This window comes from Grammomys surdaster, unplaced genomic scaffold, assembly GCF_004785775.1.
Source record: "Grammomys surdaster isolate TR1022 unplaced genomic scaffold, NIH_TR_1.0 133, whole genome shotgun sequence".
NCBI classification, from domain to species: domain Eukaryota; kingdom Metazoa; phylum Chordata; class Mammalia; order Rodentia; family Muridae; genus Grammomys; species Grammomys surdaster.
In genome coordinates this window covers 8771277-8789082 of record NW_021604591.1, presented here as the reverse complement: position 1 = coordinate 8789082, position 17806 = coordinate 8771277, and the positions used below count along the sequence as shown (strand labels likewise).

Below are 17806 nucleotides of genomic sequence, written 5' to 3'. Positions count from 1 at the left end.
GATGAGGTTGTTACTTTATACAGGGTGTTTCCAAAACCCATCTCCACCCAACCTAAAAGGGGGGACTTCTGCCCCTAGACCAAGAAGAGAGGGGCCACCTAGAACCCCCTCTGACTGGTGATCTGAATTCTTGCTTAGGCTGTGAGGCTAAGCACTGCAAGGGAATATAAATAAAAGATAAAAATATCTCTCTGGGTTCCCGAGGGACAAGCCTGACTGCATAGGGATTGATGTCAAAAGTATCCCCTCTCCAGGAAAAAGACATTGGGATGACTATGGCCCTCATGCCTCACTGGACAACGACAGGGGGACTAGAGCCATTACAAGGTCCCCTTCAAATACTGGAGGTCAGGCCTCTATCCCCACCTTTGCAAGTTTAGAATTGCCACAGCCCTTCTATACTTAGAGAAGGGAGGAGATGTCAGGGGCAGCCCTGCTTACCCACTGAAGGCCTAAAATCAGCCATAGGCCTAAAATCAGCAATAGACCTGTCATACATGTATACTAACACCAAGTCTTGGGTCTCAATGGAAAAACATTGAAACAGATGGCTATAAGCTAATGTAAACAGGCAGCTTTTGTGGAAATTTACAAGCCTGAGTAGTCATAGACCTTGTAAATAGGTAGCCTTGGCAGACAATACCAACTTAGATAAGGACAAGCGAGTCATAGGCAGAGTCATAGTGACTTGTCCCCTGAACCTCCACCCAGCCAATACTGGGTTCTGATGATATCTGTATTTCCCCTGAACACCCACACTCCAGTGTCATTGCCTTCCCCACATCCTACCTTTCTGTGTTTATAACCCCTGTGTGAATAAATTATGATTTGAGAAAAAATAAATTATAAAAAAAAGGAATGAGCTTGGTGATAAAAGAGAGAATGCTGACTGGGCCAAGACCATGAGGGGAAACATGAATTAAAATTGACCATATATCTGAAGGGTGGTAAATGATGAATTATGGAAGAATACAGAACAGATCCAGAACTAGCAGTAGGAGATGAGATGTACACAAGTCCTACTGAAATGATTTGATGACATGAAAAAGATCTCATATTATTTGTTTTAAAGTTTACCTAGCCTCCTTTAGAGGAGAGATGGTGGCTGGGTTGAGGGCAGGGCAGCCAGAGAGGGAGGAATGAATGAGGGGTTAAATATACAGACAAAACTGAATAGAGAAGGAAGCTGATAAGACTCAGTTTTGTAGATGAACTCAGTATATTCCCAAAGGTAGTTTAATATTCTATCCCCCTCCCTTTTTCCCTTCCCTGTCTTTGCCATGTGTGTTTTGTGTTTTGCGGTGTGTGTGTGTGTGTTTGTGTGTGTGTGTGTGTGTGTGTGAAGAAAACCTATGTTGGACCTTATATTCAGTGCAGTTAAAAGAACTTAGAACCATGCGAATTCAGATTTTGCACACAGTGTTGCATACAGATCTGGAGTTCAGGAAAAAAGCTGGAACTAGAGAACCAAATTTGTTTTAGGAGATGCTCACAATAGAACCTCTTTAGTGAGAGTCACATGCCGTAAAGGACAAAATTCCAGAGAAACGTATGTTCAAATAACAAGAAAGCTGAATGTATTAAATAAAAACACAATGGTCTAAAAGGCAGGAGAAAAACATAGAGAAGGGGTGTTGATGAAAATCAAAGACGGTATGGCCTTGGGCAAAGAACTGACTTAAGGAAAGAGATAGCTCAGTGGCCAGTGTTCTGAGAAGGAAGCACACACACGTACATGCTAAGGCAGAGGAGCCTGTAAACTTGCTGTTCTCCAAAATCCAGGAGGAAAGGTATATTGGTTTGCACCTAACAACAACAAACATACATAAATCATTTTTCTTATTCTTGCCAACATCTTTATCCTATCAATGACTTTTTATTTTCTCTGAATGTGAGGTTCCCTGAAGTAAGAAAACCTCCTCCTTCACATGGCTGACTGATCTTTCCTCATCTGGGACAAGAAGGTACACTCACTTATTCACTCACTCCTTGTTTCTTTGATGTTTATTGAGAGTCTATTATGTGCCAGACAGAGCAAGGCCACAGAAGTTAAAACATGCTGCCACAAGATACACAGAAGTCTGCATTGGGATGCATTTCAAATTATATAGATTAAAATACACAAAATCCTCAGGGTTCTGTTGCCCCCTCCCCCCCACACACACATTTTTGCTATTCCTGAAGAGGTTATTTGGAAAAGTTGTAGTTCAAAAGCTGATTGGAAGAGAGTGTTTTTCAGAACTCCACTGTCTACGAATGTGCGAACCCAGTAGATTGTTGGACTTAGTCAATGTAACTCAACCTATAAGTATAGCACATGGTAGCATGGGCAATTGCCTCCTCTCCATTATATATTCCTCTTGTCAGTTTCTTGGTCCCACCAAAAGTTCCTACTTTCTCTATCCAATTTCAGTTCCTCTTCCACCCTTCTCTGTCACACCTCCTACTCCCACTCAGCTGTGACTGTCTATGTAAGGCCTATATTACAGCTAAAAAAGACTGGACTGAATGAGTCCAAGCTAGTAGTACTTGTCTGGTCAGGACATAGATCTGTCTAGAGTATTCTACTTTAGCCTGGCAGAAGTCAATTGTTCACAAAATTAGCCTTTCCTAACTATAACTTATTACAAGGTTGTGCAATACTTAATTAAATAAGTCACAATGGCAGATACTGGGGATCTTTGCACTTAGATCCCAGCTAATGCCTGCACAGAAAAGCTGGTTAATATTTGTTCCTTATGTAGAATTTAAACAGTGCCTACTGAGGTAAGTTAGTTTCCTCTGTGCCACTGATGAAAATTGAAACTGCAGGAAGACCATAGTGGAATTCTCAGTACACCACTTGCCAGTCATATCTTGAAAATAAATCTTCAGTCTAGGGATGCTATACCACAGCACAGGCTGATGCTGACAGACAGGCAAGGTGCTTTAAAAACCAATGTTGAGAATTGTGATATAAGAAAAAAACTTTATATTTAAGGACATATAGTGTTTCAACTACTAAAACCACATATTGAGCCCAATGGTTTACACACACACACACACACACACACACACACACACACACACACACACACAAACTCACACAACTGTAAAGGGAACAGACCTTCGAGCCAGAGACACTCCAATAGATAGCTGTGTCCATACTGATTTTTAACTTAAGGACTGTGCTGATCAAATTTTACTGTCAAATTGACACAACCTACAATCACTTTGGAAGGGAGTATCTGCTGAAGACTTATTTATATTTGGTTGGACCATCAGCTTACCTGTGGTAATTGTCTTGACTATAAACACATATAGATAGGTCTATAGCAATAGAAATGAAATTAGAAAAACTGATTACTAGTAAAATTGTAAATAATAAGAAGAGAACAAAACTCAATGAAAAAACAGTATGAAATATTTGTTTATGTATGTATACACTATACACATATACATGTATACACGTACACAGCTTGGCATTTTGATTACAAATTACTTTTCTTATCTGCTCACTGCAGGATCATCTCATAGATGATATAGTGACATAATAATAAAGAGTAGCCTTTGCCTTATGTCACTTTTAGATTATATAGCTGCCCCAGATTGCAACAGGGATTCTATTCTGTAGTCAGGAGAGAATCGGACATTCACCTGTCACACGCTGTCACACCCTGGGTGCTGATGGCAGATCAAGGCCATTATCTTTCCTCATAAAAATGAGTCTCCACGTCTGCAGTTCACTACAAATGTCACCTTTCTTCAATCCTGTGATGACCTTTGTTAAAAAAAATAAACAATCTTTGGAAAATGTCTATCTGCTCAATGATATTTCTCAGTCTCAATACTATCTAAAGTATAATACTGCAGACATGGGAATTACAAGGCTGGTGCACACATTCAAATTTACTGGTGTGAAAATCTTTACAGAAATATGGTTAGTAAGCACGGTACCTGGCAGTGCCAAACATGCTCCTGGATTCAATTAAAAATGATTCCACACTTCTTTGCCTATCTGATTGGCTTCTCTATACAAAGGGAAGTAACTTAAGAATCACATTGTAGTTCAAGGCAAAAACTGTGAATCAATATGGACCTCAGTTCCCATGTATGAACATTTCTTCAAATAAGTTAAGCCATTAAATGTAAGCTCTACACTTTGTAATTTGGTATAGAAATATGGCATTTACCTTGTGAATTATCTGTGCCCTACCCTCAAATTAATTTTAGAACCAAAGATGTGAATGTTGTGATTTAATAAATTTTGGTTTTATCTTATTTATCTGTTTATTTAATGGTGGTGTTTATTTTATTTTATTTCATCATTTAATTGGATTGGTTTGGGTTTTGCAAGACAGGGCTTCTTTGTATAACCTTGGCTGTCCTCGAACTAGCTCTGTAGATCCTGCTGGCTTCAAATTTACAGACATACACCAGTTTCTGCCTTCTTAGTGCTGGGATTAAAGGTGTGCACCACCACCACCCAGAAGGGTATTATTATGCAGCCTGACATTGTCTTAAACTAAAAGTTCCTTCCAACTCAGCTTCCTGAGTGCTGGGATCACAAATTTACACACCACACCTTGAAAACTGTTTAACTGCATCCCTCTAAGATTCACTGTGATTAAAGTTTGTTCTGTCCTCTTCCTCTCAATACTTCCTTCAAGACACAATCTGCTGCTGTTGCTATCTGTCTCATGATGTGGTCCAGATTAAAAACATTCAAAGCAGATGCTCAGAGGAATACAAAAAAAAAAATAGGAACAGAAAAAAATAGAAAATTGTATCAAGATGACCACTACTATAGTCTTTAGTCTCTGAAGAATTGTGATTAAATTTGTAGGTGATCTCAAGCCATTTTAAATATCTGAGACACAAATAATTATTTTTCTGGTCTACTAAGCAGGGAAATTTCTATATGTGGAAACTAAGAGTCATATCTGAAACTCTTTTGAGGACAGATATAGAGGAGATAATCTGATTAGGCCTCCAAGATGACGTCTGTGAGTTACTTTTATTTTAATATTTTTGGGAAAAGGGCTCCATGTATCCTAGGCCAGCCCCAAACTGCCTATGGAGGGAAAGAAGACCTCAGACTCTGGAGCTTCCTGCCTTTATTTCTCAGTGGCTGGATTATAGGCATCAGTCATCGAAGTTGTATGAAGTACAGAGGACTGAACCTGAGTTTCATGAACAGTAGGCAGGCACTCTACTGTGTCTTCTTTAGTCTTGATAAGACCCTCTCTGAAGCTTCATTTGTACAAAAGGAATTTCAGCTTACTTACATGACTTCATGCTTATTTGGGGTATCCTCGGAGAGTTATCATGAGGTGCTATCTCTCTGCTTTATTCTTTCACCGTACTACTGAAATTGTATAGTAGATGGAGAAAAACGATCATGGAGGGAAAGATGCATAGTAGGACTTGACCACAAGCATTTTAATTTGTTTTACATTGCCCTCTCCAGAGCTTGCTAGTATGACCAGGGTAACTGTGATGACCTACATTACTACAGAGCTTTGTTCCAAGTAATGGTAGCTTTATTTACACACACACACACACACACACACACACACTTAGGGCAGCTAGGTATGGTGGTGCATGCCCTTAATCCCAGCACTTGGGAGGTAGTGGCAGGCAGATCTCTGAAAATTCAAGGTCATCTTGGTCTACAAAGTGAGTTCTAGGACATCCAGAGATGTTACACGGAGAAACCCTGTCTCAAGAAATCACAAAAACAAAACAAACAAAAAACCTTAGGGAATCAGACACTTTGGGGAACAAAAGACACTTGATAAGGAATAGTAAAGGTTACCTAAGTCATCATGGAGAAATAAGGGTGTAAAGCATCTAAATGTGTTTGGTTGAGAAGAAATCTAATAAGTTAGGGAGACAAGTGTGATGGTAGCATGTTGTCTGTGGATATGGATGTGTGCTGTGCCACTGACCAAATTAAACTTTAATAAATAAACACTTAACACATTTGCAATATATTATTAAGATAGCATACTCATAGCATAGGAAGAGCAAAAATAGGCTTATCCCTGGAAATCTCATTATAGCTTAGCAATGTTGGGGAGCAGCTGCTCCTGTTCCAGAGGAGTGCAAGTTTGAACACTAGCTCTCACAGTGGGTAACCGCAACAGCCTGCAATTTCCATTCCAGGGGTTCTTATGCCCTTTGCTGGCCTCTGTGAGCATCTGTGTGCTTATGATGCATAAACAAACAGGTAGGCACACAATATATATATATAAGCAAAAGTAAATACAAAATTTAAAAGATTAGCACTGATCACATGGGAGCCCTAAGTTTGAATGGTTGGGCTATTTAAATAAACCACATGGTTCTCTATAATCACTTCATCAGAAAAAGCTCTCATGTGGCTCCCCAAATTGAAGCACAACTAATAAATCAGGGATAATGAAATTCATACTGTTTGTCTCATGTGTACAGTCTTTAATATATTCATCAATTACATTAGTATTTGGGGTCTCACTTAGCACTGATTGTTTTACATAAAAGTGTTCCAAGGCAAACAATGAAACCTGCCAATCTTCTCAAAAGAGAAAATTAATAACTCATAGAACATATAGAGAGTCACATACTTTTCTCAAGAAGTATAATAATTTGATTTAAAGCCTAAAAGGGACGGAAACAAGGATCTAAAGGGTAAATATTAAACTATTATTTCAAGACTCATTCTTCTATTTCTTCAGTAATTCACATAGTCTCTTTGATCAGGACTGATGTATCCAAGATAAAATTAAATTGCCCTGGAATACTTTCTTGGGAAAAAATAATGTTAAAAGTAAATAAATAATCATTGTCTTTTGGAGTAAATAATTTTTGGCTCAGGACATGAGACTGGACTGCCAGAATCCATGTAACAAAAAGAAAACACATTCCTGTAATTCCATGGATGGTAATATTGGAAATTAAAGTTCAGGGCCCAGGTAGCCCATACAATTGGGCAAAGTTCCCAATCAATAAGAAACTTTGTCCCAAACAAAAAATGAGAAGGATGCTCACAATCAACATTGGAGGCCATCTACTGATCTGCCTATGTATGTATGCAGACACTGAAAAAGGCATGCATGAACACCCCACACTCAAACATGCATGCACAAACAAGTGTGTACATGTGTTTATCCCTACTCTCCCTGCCACAATTAAAGAAGCTCAGAAACCAAACAAAGAAATAAAGAAGCAAACAAAACACTTCTGTTCGAACTTATTTGCTAAGTTCTTAGGAAAGAAAAAATTTGGGTCTGCATCCCATTACATGGGTTTTGGATTGTTGGTGATTCTACCCGTTGAGTGGGTTTAGAGGAGAGAAGTCAGCGGAGGCGATTGAGAAACTTGGTGGATTGTGTCTCAAAGCCACACGAAGACTCATCCTTTGCTCCATCTATGCTTCCCAGTGAGGCTTTCCGCTCAGAGCTATATGTGTCCGTACTCTGCTTTGCCACTATCTCATGGCTCCAGACATTTACAAAAAAGTATTAGCTACTTATACTGCATAATATTTATGTACATAACATTGCTCTGAAGAGACCAAACACATTCTGAAGTGAGGTAGTGATATATATATACTTGTATCCTTGGGATTTGGACCCAAATATTTACTTAAATCTTTTTTGTTAACAAGGAGACAGGGTACGTATCACTGTAGTGTTTGGCCACCAGATGTCAGTGTACGATAAAGAATGCTAGGACACCATTGCATGCTTAAACACACAGGATGTAGTGATTGAGAAAGGACAGGTAAATTGAGAGGCACTCCACCGAGAGAAAGCAAACAAGTGGCAGAAAACTCTGAACTCTGCAGTAAATTATTCATACTAGAATTTCCTATTGTTTATGTTCTGCTTTGTTTTGCCTTTTTATGTTATGTAAGAGCCAGGTGTGGTTGTACATACCTATAATTTTAGCACACAGGAGATAGAGTTCAAAGGAAGAAGAACCCCACCTGGGGATAGATAGTGAGACTTTGTCTCAAATAAGTAAGAACACAGTTTTTCATAAAGGTAAGGTGAATGAGCACACGCTGTACACTGAAGGCACTCAAAGCAGCAGCTTAACATAATTTAGAAAACCACAGATGTGGAATTTGTTTTTATCAGCTGGCAAATCATAGATCTGCATATATGCTTAGGTATTTGATAATACTGATAGCTATGTAATTAATTACTAGCCACAATAAGAACAAATCAATGCTGGAAAGTTATAGCATGAGAATGGTTGGATTTCCCATAAAAGAGTTTCAGGATTTTATAATCAGAAAAAAATGTATATTTTCCTTAATTATCTAGAACTTCTTCTCCAAAACCCTGTATGTGTATGGAAAGCAAAAGAACTATCCCCAAAGTAAGGTGGTTTCCTTTTCAGGTTTGGACTCATCGATTCCTTCAGTGTACATTCCTGTTATAGTTGTGACCCTCATAATTTCTTATGTCCATCAGTCTTCCTGTCCGTCTGTTCTGTCTTACTTAAATTCAGTCTCCACCCCAAGCCACAGAGCTCTTTAAAAACAGATTTGACCATGTTCTTCCTTCTCAATTATCCCCTTTCTCACACTTAAAGATGAAGAACAGCCCCTCCCAAGATACAGGGAGCTTGCCTGGGCTCCTTACTACCCATTCTCTTGGTCTTTTCTTTTATAGAGTTAAAGAGATGGCAGCCAGTGGTAAAAGGAACTTGTTCTTACAGGGCACCAGAGTTCAGATCCCTGCACTCATATCAGACAGCTCACAAACATGTCTAATTCCAGCTCTAAGGAATTTGATAGACCTTTCTGCCTTTTGTGTACAACACACTCACAGACCAACATGTATGTGCATACACACAGACACACAAAAATAAGTACTAAATATTTTTTCAATGTTTAGGTTTCACCTTTATATGTAGATCATTAAACATTTCCTTAAAGAATTCATCCACTCTTTTATGTTACACACACACACGCACACACACGCACAAATACACATTTTGAGAGCACATCATGCATCCAAGTACATACAATAACATTAATGCTTAATGCTCTGTAGTTTCTATTTTTACCAAGTAAAAATTTTATCTTTAATGCCCTACATAACTTCAGTGGTATGTCTCATTTGCCCCTTGTTCACACTCTGTGAAAGAGCTAAGCTATCTTACAGTTAAACTTTACACTAAAACTCAACACAAGATATGGCACCTCAGTACCTGGGACTACATACAGTTATCTGTAGAGCAAGGAGAAAGAACCAAGGCTCCTTATTCCAAGTCCTGCACTTGCTTTAAGGTCCCAGAACCATGTGGGAACCATGATGCACATTCATTTGATGGGCAAATATCAAAATCAAAGTGTGATTAAAAGACTCTGATAAAGAAAAGCAGGAATGGTAACAGCAACAATGAATATGTTGAATATTGGTATTAATCACAGAAAAATCCCCCCCCAGCCTACTGTCTAGATGAAGCTAGGACAGGGGCTTACATCCTTGACCTCAGAGATCTTTACTGAAGGAGCCTAAAGAAACTCGAACATGCGGGTAGTTCAGTTAATCCTCTATTTCATTGATTTACAGACTGGATAGCTGTTTCTATCGATGTTCCAGTTCCTCAAGGAGCCACGAACCCTGGCCCGGGTTTGCTTAGGAATTCTCAATGGCATGCACTATGAATCTCAAATTGCCCTGCTGTAGGGCATGGTCCTAGGTTTGCTTACTGGCTTTCATTTTTATGCATCTGTCCTCTACTTTGCTAATTGCTCTTGAACAGTTAGCTACAGCTTGCACTTCCCTCATGAGCACACTTAAAGTATTTGGATGGATCCTTCTGTTCCTTTCTATCTTTATTCTTTGCAACTTAATTAGAAAGAAACCAATTAAGGATCTCCACCACTTAATGTGGGGTTTCCCAGATGTCCCAGAATGATGTCAAAGAATACATGTAGTGAGGAAGCCTCCTAGTAATGAACCAAGCTGGTTTCCATGAGAAATGAAAGTATGTAATCAGGAAGGGACTTGAAAAGGACCTTATTGTAAAAGTTCCTGTCTCCTTAAAAACCCATTCATCTTTCTTTGTGGTTGTAGAACACCTACATCTAGGGATTCAAGAAATCCATTATTTGTCCAGAACTCTGCTTCACAGCTCCTAATGGGACCAGAGAGCCCATAGGACAGGTATCCATGGTCTTTAAATGACGTAAAAGAGGACTATTCAAAGGGTCTTAACTTCTTTAGTCTCTTTAAAAAGAAATTGTTGAAGTCATATATTTGCACTAACTTAGAGAAAATTTGCATCCTCTACTGAAATTTTCTTCTAACTCATGGTCTCCAAAATTTAATCTGGATTTGTGACTAGTCACAGATATCCAGAAATCTCTTCTCTATGTCCTGGAAGGGCTTCTACAATAGAAGCCCTGTATTGAATCACATTTTTATATGTATTTTAGAACTAGATAACGATGCATGTCCATTGAGAGAAGCCCACACTGGGGATAGCTTTGGTCAGGGACTACTACAACAGCAGTGCTCCCCAAGAGGACAATAGCAGCATAATACTCAACCTAGGTCCCTGATTCTCATCAGTCAGAGCTGCTTTTATTCTGCTGATTTGTCACTGTTGCTGATAGTCTATCTCCAGCACTCACATCCCTTGAACGACAAAGCAGGAAAACTAATTATAATTTCGTCAAGAATTTTAAAATTACTGAAAAAAAAACCATGAAAATAAAAATGAGAAGAAAAATCTAAAAGAATAAACATGGGTATGAAAACTTAGAAAGAGGATACCTTATGTAGACTTGGGATGCTTAGGTAACAATTCAGTTCTATGTGACTTAGAACAAATTGTCTCACCTCTCCACTGCAGATGTGTTTCTTATATGGTATGGCAGTCATGAAACAAAGCAAGATGATCCATGGTCAGTACCAAAGTGGAATCATTAATAATCTAGAAAGGCATGCTTGTAGATTTTAATGAGTGATGATAGTGTTGAAGGTCATTTGGGCACAGTCCCAGCCTGGGAGGGGAAGGAGTAGAGGTGGCATTCGAAGGCTGTGGACAGTCTATGGATACAAAGTACCGCTCCAATTCAATTCAAGGACAAAAGAAATATGGACAAGAAAACTCTATCATGTATTCACATATATCTGTCAAATCCAGCATTGCAGAGATATTATGTATGAAATCTGTCACTGTATTTGGTAGCCATTAGGTCAATAAGGTTATACTGCCAAAAAAGTCAGCAACAGGACTTTGGAGTTTTCCAATCAGTGAAATGACATTTGTCTAAATATCTGTGGTATGATTTGGATAAGTGTCCTTCAAACACTGTTCAGTTTGGATCTCAGCCTGTGGAGCTGATGGGAGCTAGTGGGTTTGTCCTTAAAGGAATATTGGGTCTCTCCTCTCTCTTTTTCACTTACATAGCATGTGGAGGTGAAAATTTTGTCCAATCATGGGTCCCTGCTATACTTAGCTGCCTCATCACAGCCCCCAACAAGAATCCAATTAACCTTGAACTAAAACCTCTGAAAGTGGAAGCCAACCTAAGCTTTTGTAAAGCAATTAGTTTGCTGTGTGTGTGTGTGTGTGTGTGTGTGTGTGTGTGTGTGTTAGTGTATGTTATATATGTGGATACCTACAATGTCCAGAAGATCATTAGATCTCCTGGAGTTGAAGTGAGAGGCAGTGGTAAGCCCCCTGACTTGGGTCCTAGATGTCCTTGAGAATAAATCAAGTAATCTTAACAACTGTGAAATTTTGCTTGCCTTAAACATTCTTTCTTTTCATGGTGGTTATTTAAAGGATTTTGTTACAGTTTTAGGAGGCTGACTAACACAATTTGGAAATAGCATGTAGGTTTTAGGGAAGATGCCTTTAGGTGAGAATACTTAGGGAATAACAAAGAACAAACAAACTCTCCATCACATTTTTAATTTTTCCACTAAGAAAAGCAACCCATTATTTATAATGAAAGAATTTCAAATATTAAGGAATCTAGGTTTGTTGACATAAGAAGGGACTGAAAAATCTACAAGTAGTCAGTTGTAGTGTATTTCTTTCAAATTCTAATAGTAAGCACTACTGGTCAGAAAGTTCTGAAGTCACATTTCCTTTATGAGAAAAATAGTGTCAGAGGACTTCACCAATGACAGCTGTTGTTCTTGGTAGCACATGTCTAATTCGCCAAAGGCTTGTGCACCCTACATGAAAAGACCTCACTGTGGTGACTGAAAGGACTTAAATGTTCAAGGTGTGGATATACTTCACTATCTGAGTCTTGCTAGATGACCTCAAAGTTGATTTTGTGAATCTGAAGACTTTTGCGATACTACAGTGATGCTTCAAGTGATATGCTTATTAGTGAAAGTTATTCAAACCTGTCTAGAACTGAAGGGAAAGGGAGCTGGAGCCATCCCACTGATGGACAGAAGGTGGCAGCATCTGCTGCGTCTGCAGTCAGGGTGTTCCGATATCTTCTCTGAAAAACAATCTTCCTACCACTTTTCACTGCTTACTATTCAATCACAAACGAACCATTATATAATAAAAGAAGAATGAGACTAAAAATTTGGCTAAGCATTGCATCCATTTTGAACTACATTTTATAACTGCCATATTTTAAGAATATTTTTGCATTTTAGATTGTTTGTGATTTTGTAGTATTTTAAAGGCTAGCGATTATTTTTTGTTTCGATATGTATTTAATTTAAAGTAGCAGGGTAGCATGCTTTAATGTTTGACTGTATGATCTCCTGTCTTCATCCTCTTAATAAATGGTTTTATTTTTCTTTATCCAGGAAAAAAAATAGAGTTTGAAAATTTTGTCAGCATTCTTACTGTTCTTGCCTGGACAGTAGTGAAAGAGACAACGCTATCTCACGGATGTACTCAGCATGGAGTGAAGTCTTCCCTTCAGTAGAGAAACAAGTCTGTTCTTTTCTTTGGTACTGCACATCTACATTTTGTGTATTTCTAGCACTTGTATGAAAACTAAAATAAGTAACAGCATCAAGTGAACGGTTTTATTGACTTTTGTGAAAGTTTTGTAAACACTATGTAAACACTATTCTTTTCAATAGATTCAGAGTTTACTGCTGAAGTGTTGATCATAAAATTAGATAATACAAAGTCTCCATTTCTGTGATAAATGCATTCAATTTATTACCAAATTCAAATTTATTTTTTTGCAGAAAATATGATAATGAGCTGGAGAGACTGCTCAGCAGCAAAATAAAAGCACATCTGCACTTGTAGAGTAACCAAGTTTGGTTCTCAGCACTCTTGCTGGGTGGCTCACAAGTGCCTGTAACTGGCTTCAGGGGATCCAATATCTCTGCCTTCTGCAGATTTCTACAGTCTCTCTCTCTCTCTTTCTCTCTCTCTCTCTCTCTCTCTCTCTCTCTCTCTCTCTCTCTCACACACACACACACACACACACACACACACACACACATACACAGACAGACATATACATGAATAAAAATAAGTGATTTTGAAAAATCTTATCAAGTCATGATATGGCATGAGTTCAAATGTATGTACTTATAAATATGTGTAAATACATAAGTGTGTGCTTATAAATACTCACAGTGTTTAATTAAGAGAAAAAAATCTCAGAACCCCCCCAGAATACACACCATTACAATTATTCCTTTTTTTAAATTCTTCATCTCACTGTGGAGACCCACTGCCTTCCTCAGGATCCTCTCTTCTTACCCCTACCTTTTCATTTCTTGTCAAAACCTTATTTCAATCCCTGAAGAGTGGAATGGAAACACTATGTTTCTAAAAAAACTTCTAAGTAACATAGCTTTTTTTCTTCTTTTTTTCCTTTTTTTCCTCCCTCCCTTCCTCCCTCCCTTCCTCCCTTCCTTTCTTCCTTCCTTCCTTCCTTCCTTCCTTCCTTCCTTCCTTCCTTCCTTTCACTCCTTAAATTCTGTTCTATTTTTTTCTACTTCTTACCATCTCCAATGTGGAATAAAATATCCACGAAGGCAGAGCCTAGTTATGTATAAGTCTTTTTATCTTTTACAGCTTTTGCAGGATTACGTGATAAAGAATAAATACCTACACAGATGAGCCCACCCATAGCTGCATCTTGGAGATGTGCTGTCATCCTTAGCTTGTGCTGACTGCACCCTCTCATGTACTTACAAGGCTAGACAATGGTCAAGGCTTAGAAAGTCTCCTTCCTATCATGCTCCCCTCTAGAATATGCAATCAGGAGGAACAGATAGATACAGGAGGTTTTCTTTTATGGGACTTGCAACTGGTACTCAAACAAAGGGGCACTCAAACAAAGATTACATTCCTAGGTGGGTTTTGGGTTATGCAGTGTGCTTGTCACTGACTTAAACCGAAGCTATGAAGGACAGTTTTCCACTGAGACACAGTGTAGATGCAAGCTAATCCCAGCTGCTTGCAATGTTTGTCCCCTTTATAATGAAATTGATCATCTGAATGACTTCAGGTCACCATTCTTCAGGTGACCATTCTTTCTACCTGGGAGAGATCTGGCCCATTTACATATGGTTGCTATATTCTTTAAAGATAAGTATACTAGATTCTGCCAATATTTTAGTTTTCCAGTAAGAGGAATATACACCATACATATCTTCTTCTCAAAAACTTCTAAGAGAAGAAAATTAATATATACTATTATGGCATTCTTCATGGACAGATATATGTATACCTTAATATATAAATATGTAATATATAATGTGTGTATGCACACACACAGACACACGTGATAAGTGTACAGTCTATATGTATAAGCTTGGTGCTTACATCAAACTCGTTCAGGGCTGCAGCCAGCTCGCCAATGCCTGTGTGGCCTTTGGCTTCATCAGTGGGTGAGGTGGCCTGAGCAGCACTGGAGATTCCAGCTATGGCCTCTTGGACTTGTTTGAATACATAATCTCGGTTGGCTCTTGTAGCAGCAACATCTGGATGCCGGAGGAAGGCTTGTGAGGCTGTGTACAGCATGGTGGCATTCTTCTTCAGGGCTCCCCGGGCAGCAGCCATTTCATCCCTACAGTGAGGGTCCTTTAGCTCCTGTGGGAAATATGGAATATACATATAAGGCTTGCATGCAAGTGTTTGCAGGGAGACTTAGAACCCGAAGCTCATAAACATATTGCGAATATTAGGAACACTGTCTTCTCCCTTGTACTACTACTAGCTGCCACAGTTACACAAAACTGTTCTTTCTTTGTGAAATGTCTAAGTCAACAGCTGATATCCAACTTACACTGTCATATGACAGAGTCCACGGTCCTGGCTCATCTTTTAAAAGCCAATTTTCTAACTAACCCACCCAGGTGCCTTCTTCAAGAAGACTTGGTACCCTATCATCAGTATTCAACAGGTATCACTACAGTGACCTTGTAAGGATGCTTCACTCCAACATAGGATTCCTCATACCAGCTGTGGGCCCTGTCTATCATGCTCTATTGCTCACTCTTTAGTCATCAGCACAGTATCTGTCAGCTAAGAAGCATTTAAGAAACAAATACTGCTAAAGAACTGCAAACCCCCAGAACACCACAGAGGTAAGTGGATGATAGGAACCACAAGGCTTCTTCTTAGCAGATGTAAAACCTGAAATCAGACCCCCTAGTACTATGCATGCTTCTGTTTACTTAGAGTGTACTTATTAACATGGGAAGCCAAAGGTAACTATTGCATCATGTGTCAGCTTCATTTCACTATTACTTACAGAAGTTTTTTTTTTAACCTTATCTGTCTCTAATGGCAAGTCAGTCATCATCTTCAAAGATTTACTTCTATTTGGATGTGTGCACAGGAATGTTTATTAGTGCCTTTAGGGACCAGAAAAGGCAAGTGAATCTCTTAGCCACAGTTAGTATAGTTACAAGCTGTTTTGAGTCATCTGACATGAGTATTGAGACCTGAGCTCAGGTCCTCTGAAGAATAGCAAATGCTCTTAACTGTAAGACCATTTTACTAGTACCATAAAATATCAAATTCAAAGACTAGAAAAATAATAGGCCAACAGTGATCTGTTTTTCTCAGATAAAAACTACTGGGGATTTGCTTTGCTTTCAGCTTTTAAAAGCACATCTGAGATGTTGTCCTCATCTCTCCTGCTAATGCTAAAGGAGTTGCTGTTAGCTGAGAATCAAGTAAGTTTGTCAACTGAGTATGTCTGGGTGAAGAGTCTCTCAGCTGTTAAACCTCGGGAAATGATATTCGATACACTAAGGGGCTCTTTGTATGCTCACTTTGTAGGTAACACATAGGTGGCCCTGAATAAATAACAAGCTCTTTTATTCTTTATGGGTAAAATGGCTCTGAGAAAAGAACATGGTGGCACCTAGAATAGTCAATACTAGTTAACACTAAATAACAACTAACTAAACTATGCATTCTTTTGTTTAAGCATGATTCAACACATGCCAGCAAACACAGTCTCTAAAAAAAGTTTATTTGAACCTCCAGGGTGAAAAAGTTAGGTAACAAATATTGCAAGATTACAATGCAGTCTCTGTGGTCTGCAGTGTTCGGAAACTTTCCACAATGGTGTGAGCTCTAGAATGATGCAGAATCCCATGAAGAGCCACACAGGGCCTTACTAACTCCTCAGTATTTGGCCCATAAGGACTATTCCTGAGTGCATGTATGTATGTATGTATGTATGTACACATAAATATATGTAGTTGTATTTACAACTATAATTATGTGCATGTATAAAATAAAAGTATCTTCAATAATCAAGGTGAAAATATTTCTTCATGAAGATATTTAAGACAATGTTTTTTATTTATAAAACAGGCATTTATCTAATGCTGAATTAGGGAATATTGATTAATTATTTCAACAGTATCTTGCATATCCACTCTGTAACAAGTAAGTTGCTCCTTTTTGTTTTTAGATTGTTTAATTATTTATGTATTTTAAGTATATGAGTTCTCTATCTACATATACAACTGAATGCCAGTAGATGGCAACAGCACCCATTATCCATTGGTCATGAGCCATCATTTGCTTGCTGGGACTTGAACTCAGAACCTCTGAAACAGCAGTGAGCTCTCTTCGCCCCTGAGCCATCTTTGCAGTTCTTTAAGTTGTTTCTTACATCTACTAACCACAACGTAGATGTTGATTGATCACTTTCCTAGAATGTATGAAGTCTGAGCTTGATCAAGACCAAGGGGAAAAGATGAATGTAAACAATGCTGTGCACATAGAAACATTCATAGGGTTGTAGTGATTATGTTAAAACGAGGGAGGAAAGCCATATGCTAAGTGAGCAATGAACCTTTGTGCGGGCTTTAATTCTTTTTGCTAAATTTTACAGAAGAAATCTGAGTTAGGAGGCAATTAAGAATAAGGTACGTTTTGAGACAAACTGAGTGAGCTGTATTTATCAGATTTCTCATAGGAATGTCCTTATTCCCAGGTCTGATTGGAGTTCATCACTGACTGGCTCTGTTTAAGTCTCCAGCCTGAAACTTCCCTCTCACCTGAAGCTTCAGTGTGGATGTCTTAAGCATCTCAAAAATGCCTGTAAAGGTTGGATATTGATTTCTAACCCTAATTGGGCCCCATTCAATCTTCTTCACGTCAATCAAACTACTGCCTACTACTCATTTGCTTACACTAGAGCTCTGAAGGAAACTCATTGCTGTCAATCATAAGCTTCTTGTTGGGTTTCAGACTCAGGATAAAAGGCTTAGGTGAATATTTTACATACCAAAGCAGACCTGGCCTCCGGGTTCTTCCAGAATCTCTCAGTCACTACCCAGCATACCCTGTCACCATCCCTGAACTTTCCAGCCCTGGAGCTGGGCTTTTCTTCCCCTTGGGG

General features: G+C 38.7%; 1 protein-coding gene across 8 annotated transcripts in view; it reads right to left on the bottom strand.

The window, feature by feature from the left end:
• Ctnna2 (catenin alpha 2) overlaps window positions 1-17806 on the bottom strand; it is a 1083974-nt gene that overhangs the window by 741933 nt on the left and 324235 nt on the right. For all 8 annotated transcript variants that reach the window (XM_028762290.1, XM_028762294.1, XM_028762295.1 and 5 more), the window contains one exon: window positions 14764-15030. In XM_028762290.1, coding sequence (XP_028618123.1) covers window positions 14764-15030 — 267 coding nt within the window. The remainder of the gene's footprint in view (window positions 1-14763; window positions 15031-17806) is intronic.